Source organism: Rhyacophila brunnea, unplaced genomic scaffold, assembly GCF_057557595.1.
Source record: "Rhyacophila brunnea isolate RB1 unplaced genomic scaffold, BYU_Rbru_1.0 scaffold_24, whole genome shotgun sequence".
In the NCBI taxonomy this organism is placed as follows: Eukaryota; Metazoa; Arthropoda; class Insecta; order Trichoptera; family Rhyacophilidae; genus Rhyacophila; species Rhyacophila brunnea.
Window position 1 is genome coordinate 1,892,226 of NW_028232904.1, and position 12,116 is coordinate 1,904,341.

At 34.3% G+C, this 12,116-nt stretch overlaps 1 protein-coding gene across 1 annotated transcript in view; it reads right to left on the bottom strand.

The window, feature by feature from the left end:
* The window catches only part of LOC147068877 (cyclic nucleotide-gated channel alpha-3), a 590,082-nt gene that overhangs the window by 52,802 nt on the left and 525,164 nt on the right, over positions 1-12,116 (bottom strand). Inside the window, exon 9 of the mRNA XM_085951461.1 lies at positions 2,484-2,676. Coding sequence (XP_085807587.1) covers positions 2,484-2,676 — 193 coding nt within the window. The remainder of the gene's footprint in view (positions 1-2,483; positions 2,677-12,116) is intronic.

Sequence of the window (12,116 nt, forward strand, 5' to 3'; positions counted from 1 at the left end):
CTTTTGTTAGCTTTTTTTACAAAATTGGATTTGCAGAGCCAATGAAGAGAAGAAAATATCTATTTGTTTTGAAATCTTAATTACTTGTTTTGTCTCTAGTGGAAGACAACCTAGTCATACACATAATATTTCTGCTCTTAATATTAAAGTAGATTCGTTAGCAAAATATGTCAAGAACATGAAGGCAAATTTTTCATCATAACCTTTTATGGCACTACAATCTTTGGCAATGAAGTTAAGTGCCCTCCACCAACTTGGACCACCAATTGAGCGTATAACGTGACCCATCAATTGGTGATGTGAAGCAACTGAAATCAATTGAACTGGAAGTGTCCTGGGAGAAGATGCCCAAGACTTAATTTGCTACGTTCAGAGTGAGCTCTGACTGAGTTTACTGAGTTTACTTTAATGCAAAGTGCCAGGGAGAGAAAAAGCACATGGGAATTACGAAAAAGAAAATGAAGTTACGTTGGGTAAAAATCAAAAAGAAAGAAGCTAATCATACGGGCAGCAAAATTTATATGAAGAGATCTTCACGCCCGCAGTAAGACGTTGCAATTTTTTAAAAGCAAGATAATTGGCCTTTGTAGATCTTCGGCAGGTCTTGGCCTCCTTCAAAAACTTCCTCTATTCTGACTGAGCATTCTTAAATCTCTGTTGGTGCAGTACAGCTATCTTAGTTTCGGCCGTCCACGTCATTTCCTACCCTTAGGGGTATCATACTTAGCCAGCCGTGCTAGTATCTCCTCCGATATTCCACATGATCATTATATTATTATATCACCTCCAAATGCTATCTATCTTCTTGAACAACCCCGAAGATACTTCTCAATATTATCCTCTCAAAGAAATCCGTATTTCTTTCGTCATGTTTACTAAGTGGGCAGCATTCTGAGCAATCCATACGCTAACACTGGGCGCAGGAGAGTTTTATATATTATAGTCGTTTTGGTTTTCCACGGCCACTGTGGCTTCGCTGTCACCCGACCATCATATCCATGTTGCTGAGAGCTACAGGATACAAACCATATCCTCTGGCTGTGTCGAGAACATGCTCCTAAAGGGTAGAGGTACTCTAGTCGGTCCAGCCGTTGGGCCCGTCGGACCTGGTCGCCACAAAGGTCAATGTTGTTGCATTTAGAAAATTTGCCGAGTCATATTGTCAACTTGGAGATCTTTTTACTTTGATTGATCGGCAGTTTTACATACTTTTTTTGTATTTACTAAAATTTCTAAGTTTGGTTTTATGTGGCCCTCTCTTTCTTAAATTAAAGTCATATAAATTCAATTGAACGAATGCAGGAACTCGCTGAAGTAAGCAACAAAGCAGGTTTGAAAATAAATGTAACAAAGACGAAAGTCATGTCCAACTGCTTTGCGGGCCAAGAAGAGATCCTCGTCAATGGCACTCAGCTCGAACAGGTGAAAAGCTACATCTATCTGGGACAACAAGTGTCTATAATAGACGAATGTATATTTGATGAAATTGTTCGCAAAGTAAAGCTGGGCTGGAGTGCTTTTGGCCACCTGAATAATGTCTTCAAAAGTGACCTTCCACTATGCCAAAAGCGCAAAGTGTTCAACCAGTGTGTGCTTCCCGTGATCACATATGCGTGTGAAACATGGACCCTAAGTAAAAGAGAGATCCAGAAACTTAGAGTAGCACAACGTGGTATAGAGGGGTGCATGCTGGGCATAACGCGAAATGACAAGAAAAGGAATGAGTGGATAAGGAAGCAGACAAGGGTTTGCGATGTAATATAGTTTATTAAAAGCCTTAAATGGAGATGGGCTGGACACATAGCTCGAAGAAGAGACAATCGTTGGACAAATCTAGTCATCCAGTGGTATCCAAGAAGTACAAAACGTCCGCAAGGTAGACCTAGAGGCCGCTGGATCGATGAAATGATACAGTTCTGCAGAAGTACGTGGCAATGCAATGCACAGTGGAAGCAGCTTGAAGAGGCCTTCATCCAGCAGTGGATAGATTCAGGCTGATGATGATGCAATTCAATTAAAGCTCATTTGAGTGCACGGTGACCTCAGTCTTGAGTAATTACTCCTGCGACATTTTCAGTCATAAAAACTATTGTAGATGGTAAATAGCCACAATAGAAAAAAATATTTTTGAAAAAGTAAGACATCCCGCAGGAATACAACCTGCATATTTCGGGTGTCGCGCCCTCGCACACAGACCACTAAGCTAAAGGAGTCATACTTAATTGCGACAAATTTTAACATTTGTCTTTTTTAATACGCACTGAAGCGCTTTCCAAATTGAGCTACTATTGGCGATCGGCTTTTGTATTTTAAATCAAAATAGGTATTACTTTAATTACTAACCGACGTCACGGATCACTTCAAGATTTTTTGTTGTAACTTAATTGAACTTGCTAATAATTTTTAACTAATATTCTTAAATCTGGTGAATAATTATTCGTTGAATAAAAAAAATTGTTAATTAAAAATTGTTATAAGTATACCTTTTGAGTGTGTCCAGATGCACATTGATGGCAATTTCTGCTTTCAGTTTATCCGGCAAGCAACTGACAGCTCTCTCTTCATCGGAGCACTTCTGCGTCAGCCACAGATAGTCGAACCACTTGATGACCTTCACCTGGAGATGAGATGGAACCCTTCGCATTCTCATGTATGTCTTCACCCCATCCAACTTGGCTGCGAACAAAGGAAACGAGCGATTACCATCAAGTATTATTTCATTAACATCACAAAAACAGACTGTAAGAGCCGCCGTCCAGGAATTTGGTAGCCAACCTTCGATAGAAGGTCGCACAAAAAATTGCAATGGAACACTTCGCAAACCCGGAAATTTTAACGGAACACTTAGCTTATTTTTTAGGTTGGGTAATTCCTACTAGTAAAAATTAAAAAAAATGTTATTAAATCACATTATTTCTTTGGTAATTATTTTTATAATATAATATAAATGTGGTGAGGTCAATACCCTACCACCTACATGACTTGGCAGGAAACCAATAATTTATAATTACAATGTATCTTGCAACATAATAATGTTGAAATAGCAGAACAAGCGATTTATGTGAATTAATCAATTTTTAACAGAAAGCTTATTTGGCAAAATAATAATATAATTATATTATTCAATTATTTATAATGTACCAAACGATTTATCATGATATGCACACATTTGTTTATATGAAAATCAATCGTGCCTAATAATTAAAAAAATGCTTAATTGTCCAAAATTAAAATAAATTATTTATAATTTACAAAACAATCATGCGTACACAACAAAGCATGATTATCAAAATATTCAAATAGTGATAGCAGCATTTTCTATTGTATCGAATCACTATAAAAATACTAATTACATGAAATCAATTGTCAGCCAGTTATCAAAGATTTAACCGTAAGGTTATCGTTCAACTTCGCCCAGTCGACTTCGCAATTCACCAGAACTCACACACGTGATTTCACTTAGCTAAATTATAAATCTGTAAACTTATCTGTAATAATTAAATTGATATTTATTTGGAAGGAGATAATAAAACCAGGGTTCATTTCATTCACGCACCAAATTCTGAGTTATTCATTTTGGAATCAACCTACCCTCCGGTTCCTTATTCCATCTCACTTCCTCATAAACATAAAAATATGAATAAATAAAGCCCTTAATAACTTTGAGGATTTTGAGTCCTAACCTAACCAGAAACACATATTGTACCTAGTAATATTCAAACTTTATATTAGTATACTAGTAAAAATATGTTATGTGATTTTATGTTATAAAGTGGAAATAAAGGACAACATTAAATATAATTAATAATATCTTTTAATAACTCCAACCATAATAACAATACCGATTCAGAATAAATCATGGCTGCGACCACGTGGGTGAATTGACAGGCCCATGTAAATTCAAATTCATTAGGGCACCATGATTGGAAACCATCCCTCGCGATAACAGTCAACTTTGATCTTGATCTCATGGTCAGAGATCCATGTAGAGCAGGGGGGGGGCAAACTTTTTGAATGGAGGGCCAAATTCAAGAATTCAAAATGAGCGGCGGGCCGCAAGTAAAATACCATTTTTAGATATACACTATTTATTATCACGAAAAATAAACATTACAAAAAAAATAATGAGAAGAATGAAACTGTTGGACATTTTTGAACATTTTTTTAAACTTAGGTGTTTATTTTGCAGTTGATATTCTCAAAATTGCTTGTAAATGGGCATTGGAGATATTTGATCGTAAAGAATTTTTATTTTCATGATCGAAAATGTTTGTTCACATAATATATAGGTTGATCCAAAAATAACGAACATTTTTCTTGCATAATCTTTAAGTTGGTCGAATTTGTCTGAATTAAGGGCATTGTAAAATTTGGAGATTTCTTCACGACGATGCAATTCTCTTAAATCAATGTCACACTGCAGGTCAATAATCTCAAGTTGTAGCTCTGTCGGTACACTATCAATATCTATTGAAATCGATGTTCAACGTAGAAAATAGTGGTTACATAGTGTGAGATGAGACGCAAGGAAGACGTACTGAGATAATACATTTACGAAACAACAAATTCTTCAAATTTTGATCTATTGTCAATATTTTTTAAAAAATTATAAAAAAGTTATTCGTAATCACAATTACAATTAATGATAGCGGGCCGCAAAAAAATACCCGACGGGCCACATGCGGCCCGCGGGCCGCAGTTTGCCCTCCCCTGATGTAGAGGAAACCGTGATATTTTACAATATGCGGGTTCACTCTACCGACCGAATTACCGTACGCGCGTGAAAAAGTTTCACTTCTAAAAGTGAAGATAATTGACTTAGCAACTCAGACCGTCAGATGCGCCGCGAGAATATTAATATCAATTCGAGTTTCACACTGCTCACTCTGAAATTTTCTTCGATTTAATTTTCAGAAATATCCGTTTAGTCTCACTCAAAATGAATAATTAATGATCTGGGGGACTAGGATGGTTGTCTTTAATTGATAAGGGTTGGTTAGGTTTGCTTAGAAATCTTTAAAACATTTATTCCAGTGAATGTTAATTAAATTGACAACTCACTCTACGTTCGCAAGGATTGCAATACCGAATGAAAATGTCAATATCTGTTTTTCGGTATTTCTTATTGATTACCGGTATTTATTAAACAGTAAAAAAAAGAAGTATGTGCTTATCAATAAATATAGCTATTAATTTTTTTTTTAATATTATTTTATAGCAAAAACTGACATACCTACATTTATTATGTTTACATTATAATTACAAGATAAAAAGAACTTTTTATATACAACGTTTTTAAATTTTCTGTTGAATCATATAAACTTGACTTGACTAGCTTAAACGATCAAAAAATGTGTATTTGATAGAAATAATACAGAAATTTCATTTCAATTTCATTTCAATTAATTTTTTTTTTAATATATTGTGGACTTTACAAATTATAAGTTTAAGACGTTCACAACATGACATTTAGAAACAGAGATATATAAATATAACAGTATTACATAAAAAAAGAGATATATCAGTAGATGAATTAGATAGGTACAAGTAAGTACACCGGATGAGTTAAGCAGACCATATTTTAAGAATTTATAAAACAACATTCACCTAAACTCATTCTCACGTAGGTGGAATATATCAACACCTGAAGCAATTTCGTTGAACATAGTTATCACTCTCCCAATTGGCATTACCAGTGGCAGGTTGGTTCTGCACCTTGGGAGAATAAACAACTGATGGTCTCTATTTCTAAGATAGTTATCAGGGACACACAGGTCAACACTGCCAGCTCATTTATACCTTGTATAAGTCGAAAAAAATACGTAGCTAAATAAAGATTTCTTCTAAATTGCAGACTGCAGAATGTAAGCATGCCTAAGAGAAAGTCAGTTGGATAAAGCCACGGAATGTCATATTGATTTCCATAGGAACGCACGTATATATTAATAATTTAGTTGCTAGGACCCCAGACCCCTAGCAACCAATAATAATGTCGAAATAACTTTTCATACAAAACAGAAATAGCTGAAAATGAATTCAATTCTACTTAAAGATGGCTAAAAGTATTAAAAATGCATTGGCATCGTGTTCTGATATATTCTAAAAGTTTAAAATGTCTAGCTAGTCGGGAAGTTAGTTAAAAATCGATTGCAAGATTTGTACCGGACAAATAAGAATACGAGCTAAGAAAAACGTTGTAATAAAATATGCATTGATCATAATTGTAGAACAAGTGATTTTTTTACAAATAATTTGAATATATTGATAATTTTAACTAAAGCCCTCAAAGTTCATCATCAAGTGCAAATAAGACCGTCTGCAGGAAAAGCTTCTTAAATTCAACGTCTGTTGAACACACTTTTGATGGCATAAAATGAAGAAGAAAAAGGTTATTAAAAATACATTGATGGTTCACCGTAAACGTTTTAAGCTGTATGATTATTCACGCGTAGAAAAGGTGAGGAAGTTTCTTCAAAATTAAACCCATAAAGATACCGCAATTGGTATGGTTTTGAAAGCCGTGGAATGCTGTGATTCTCTGGGGGCGGCAAGATAGATATATGAATCAGTTATTAGGTTATTAATTTGGTATAATTCGTGGCGAGACACTGGGAGTTAACTCTCAATTGATTTCCACAATGGTGAACCGGATTCACTTTAACACAAAGTGACGACATTATAGAAACATAACTTTCATTCAAATTATAATATATTATTATACAGTTGGCGGTCTGACACTCAGAATTGTGTGTAGTTATACGCAAAGCAGCCATTCCACACCAACCTCAATCAGAGATAGAAGCACTTTTATATAAGTGTGTTTCTTTAAATCCACAAAGCTTGTGTCATACATTTTTAATGATAGATATTATATATATATGATTTTGTGTAACTTTTCAAAAGATAAAAGCATAGAATCTATGAAATTGTGGTGTTTTAGCAGTCCAGGCTGTTTTGTGCAAAACCGTTTTTTAATGAATGTTCATTTTAACTTCAACTTAATTATAGGTATTTTTGTAAGAAAAATCTTTATTTTTGCAACTATTTTCTATAAAAAAAACCTTCTAAGTTACTCAAGTATTATGGGAATTTCAAAGTTCTGAAAATAATTCGAAAAACTTGTAAATTATAAATTAATATTTAGCTGCCTGGCACTAATTTTTACATAAAAAATCTATATATTAAATTATATTATATATTTTATATATAATAAAATGAAAACCATATAATGTAATTGAGAAAATAATTTTTATTAATCGAATGTAAAAAAACACACCTTCCGCAATTAGGATTTTAATAATTAGGTACATAATATTGTCATAAGGCTCTAAGTACCAAAAAGTAGTATTGCCTGTAGTTACAAAATACCGAGTCATTGCAGAAAATTTCATGAACCAGACGTTCTGAAAAATGTGGTTTTACCGTGTGAAGCAATCACGGCAGCTTCTATAATTTTAGGTATAAAGAATTCGCAAGTGTCAACACACCATCGTCAGCCATTTTATATTGAATGCCATTGGCCACTGCAGTGCTACTTACACAATTATAAATAAAACACGCCAACGGACTTACAACGTCGACAGGTTTAAATATGACTTACTTGAGGCACTAAGACCATAGTTATTGGCGTTGGTATGTAGAACATTTTTCTATAAAAATGTCAGTTTTTATTTAATTAATACACGAATTCATATGTTTGATTTATGCAGATCGAAAATGGCATATTTTTAAAACGCATTTACATGACATTTTTTGTACGACAGCAGCTTGGTTGCTTTATGCAGATCGAAAAAGTCATATTCTGCGATTTGTAAAATCTTTAAAACGCATTTATATGAGATTTTTGTATGACAGCAGCTTGGCTGATTTGTACAGAACGTAAAACAAACGTGTGAGATTATGGAAATCACAATAATTCATTTTTTTTCAAAATTTTGGCTTGGCTGCTTTGTGTATAACTACGCTCAATTTGGCATAAATTTAATATTATGTATAATGTCTTTACGTAACTAAATGTTACCTTTACCTGAATAAACTGATTATAGTATTCGGAATTTGAATTTTAATAACTGAATAAACCACGACGTGAAAACAACAATTATCATTCCTTCTCCGTTATTATATCTGTTATTTTTTTATTATAATTACCACGTTTTTATTAGCTCGTATTCTTGTTTGTCCGGTACAGATTTTTTCTTGTGCAGTACAAACTTCCCGACTAGCCAGACATTTGAAACTTTTAGAATATACCAGAACACGACGACAATGCATTCTTTTAATACTTTTGGCCATCTTTAAGCAAAATTTAATTCATTTTCAGTTAACTCTGTTTTGTATGTTTCGGAAAAAAATCGTTAAAAGTAATATTTACTACTCACTATTATTGGTTGCTAAGTGGGTCCTAGCAACTAAATGATTAATATATACGTGCGTTACTATGGAAATCAATATGAAATTTCGGTACTGTTCGGTTATACCGGAGCCAGCGGAAAACGCATTTTGAAAATAGCCGATAAACTGGATTATTTGTTAGGTTAACCTAACCAAACCTAACCTAACCTAACCTAACCTAACCTAACCCAACCTAACCGAACCTAAACTAACCCAAACTAACAAATAATCCAGTTTATCGACTATTTTCAAAATGCGTTTTCCGCTGGCTCCGGTATAACCGAACAGTACCGAAATTTCAATATGACATTTCTGTATTCTATAATATTTATTCAGTATTTCTATCAAGTACAATACAAAGTTTTTATTAATACATAGAATTGTCAAGTTTATATGTACCTATGATTCAACAGAAAATTTAAAAACGTGGTATATAAAAAGTTCTTTTTATCTTGAAATTATTCTTTCTTTTGACCATCGAGTCTACAATACATTTCTCAGATTTCTCTTCTTATGCGTCAATTACATTGAGCTACTTTACGAGCTGTTTGTTGGCGAATTTAAAAGCGGGCGATTCAGCTGCTGCGATTGTTATTATGACACACAAAACTTTCCGTTCGCTGAGAAGCCAACAAGCTAGCGACTAGTTTGACAAAACGTAGTTCGTTTTTACAGGGAGGTCGCTACTGCGCTCTACTGCGCAGACGCAGTAGGCCCACACGCGTGTAGCGTGTAAAGTTGACCGGCTTTCAACTTTTCTCAGTAGATTGTTTACAATCTGCTTGTTAGCTTGTTCAATTAGATTAGGTTAGATTTCTATATCATATTTGTGGACGTGTTAAATACATTAACATATTTATAATTGTATTTATCATTTTACTTTAACATCTACATAAGCACATACTTTCTTGTTATATTGGTTGTTATTTGTAATTAAGTAATTTTTATAATTTGTATTTATTATGTTTTATGGCGCATTGGCCAATCGCTCTAATGCCATAATACTCTTTTCTAAATGAATAAATACCATGTCCGTTCAAAATATGATCATAATAATATGGTCCTCCACAAAGTGGAGGTTTGCATTAACAGATTTTTGTTTTTATGAGAAATGGTTGTTAACCACTTACTTAGCCTATTCGGTCCATACTCTGACTCTAAACACAAATTAAAAACAATATGCGTATTTTCCAGACCCAGAATTCAAACCTGGGACCCACGACATTATAAGTCGACACGTAAGCCTTACCTTAGCTATTACCGAAATATATATATTGTTATTTTAATTTATTGTTGTTTAATTTAATAAAACGCATTTTTTTTGTAGTACTTATTCCACTTTTATTTTGATTAAAAGTGGAATCATCATCATCATCAGCCGGGGTCAATCCACTGCTGGATGAAGGCCTCCCCAAGCTTTCTCCAACTCTCTCGGTCCTGTGTCGTTCGCTGCCACGTATTTCCGCCGAACTTTACCAGTTCGTCAATCCAGCGGCTTTTAGGGCGACCCTGTGGCCGTTTCGTACCCCTTGGGTACCACTGGATGACAGCATTTGTCCAGCGGCCGTCCTTTCGGCGAGCAATGTGCCCCGCCCATCTCCATTTCAGCTGTTTGGCAACGTCTATTACATCGCGTACTCTTGTCTGCTTCCTAACCCATTCGTTCCTCTTACGGTCCTTTCGCGTGATGCACAACATGCACCTCTCCATGCCTCGCTGTGTGACTCTTGTGGAATAAGTGGAATAAGTACTACAAAAAATAGATATAAAAAATATTAAATCTATGAATTAGTCAAAAATCTCTTAGGCCATGCTTAGGAAACTTAATAAACTAATTTTTAATAATAAATATGACCATAAAATATATGTAATAATAAGATGCGGTCCGATTCAACAAATTCACATTTTATTACACTTTTTTCAATTGTAAGTTTACCTTTGACTTAAAATAAAAAATATTTTTCTTTTTAATGTTTTCAGATACATATTTATTAATTAATACAATTGAAATTGTAAATTATCAACAAAAAAAAAATCTCAAATTGCAAGCTTCGTAATTTTCCGTTAGGTGCCTCTTTAAAAACGGCTCAGTAAAGGCTTCAACAAGAATATTAATTGTTAATATCGTCTAGCAACGCAGCTTCGCTATAGCATCTAATGCATTTTCATCTAGGGTTAAAAACTACCCAAGGAGAAACGAGATTCTTATAAAACTATTCTTTCATTCCAGTTCAATAGTTCAGCCAAGTCCTGGCGTAATAATACGTAATAATTATTAAGTACCTGACATGAGCAGTCTTTGGCTGGCCTTCCCCGTTTATCCGGACCTCTGTGGAGCCTCATAAAAAACCCCCGTAATGGTCCTTCGCGTCATAAAAGCGAGTCCGCCATATGGATAAATCAATTTCCGCATTAACACCACCACGCCACGCGCCAACGATTTATTCCTTAATATTATCATGGTCTATTAACTGGCGTAATTACCTGTTATTTTATGGCACCTATCACCACCGCCGTCCTTAGATTAATAAAGCCTGAGCATAACTTTTTACACAAGCAACGATTGGTCCACTTTTCAGCTGTCAAAATCAGATCCCAGAGTGCTTGGCATATTGATTCGCCCTTTCTCGTTTCAAATTGAATTATAAAAAAAAATCAAATCAAATATATTAACTATCAGTATTATTAATAAATAATATACATTCCTGTTATTCATCAGCTGTTAAAGTCAGAATAGTCCTTCACACAAAAACCGGTGGTAATATCGATTTCCAAAAAATATGTAGCATTGATCTATGCATTACATTTGTAGAAGGTGTGTTAATGCTAGTGTATTATTTATCATGTAACTCATCTATCCAAATCAAACCATTTCCTGTGTGAACATGACAGACACGTCAGTATGAGCATTCTATAGAACAATGACAGGCAATGATAGTTCACACCGTAGACCAGTGGTTTCCAAACTTTATGTTACTACTTACTACGCATATCTTTAAAAAAAATCTAATCTTGGCGCCTCCTCCCCTTTATTTCATTAAATAATACAGACACCCTTTTAAAGAGTAAACAATGTAATAATACAAAAATGAAAACAAATAATTATAAAAACTAGCAAGGTTTTACTACTTATAAATTAATTTGTTTTTCATGCAATGAATGTGATTTTTTAATAGCACAATCAATTTCAATAGTAGTCAATCCAAATTCATCATCGTTCATTGAGAAATGGATTCTATCATGGGACCCACATCCTGAAGCGGGCCCACCTACCTATGAGGTTAAGGGCAGTGTGTTTCTCTAATGTAGTGTTTCCTAAATTATACACGGGAGTTATCATTTAAGTATATCAATCATCATATAGGTATCACATCAAATTTCAACGCACAACCATATATTCTAAATATTTAATAGCCTCCAATGAAAGCAGCTATTAATAAAATTATGTGAAAAGTGCATTAGAAAACTAACCAACAACTTCAATATATCTGGCGCAGAAATGGCTACATATGGCTACATTAATAATTATGTTAAACTTTTCGCCCCTCCCAGTTCGGAAATCGCTGCCATAGACAACAATGGGAGGGGCGGAAAAAGTAGGACCAGTCGTTGTGAGTGTATCGGCTTTCTACTTGATTCGGCAATGCATCTATACTAAACACCCTTTCAACGCAATTGTCATTGGATTACCATTAAGCACGCATATTATATTACTTAAGAGTTGA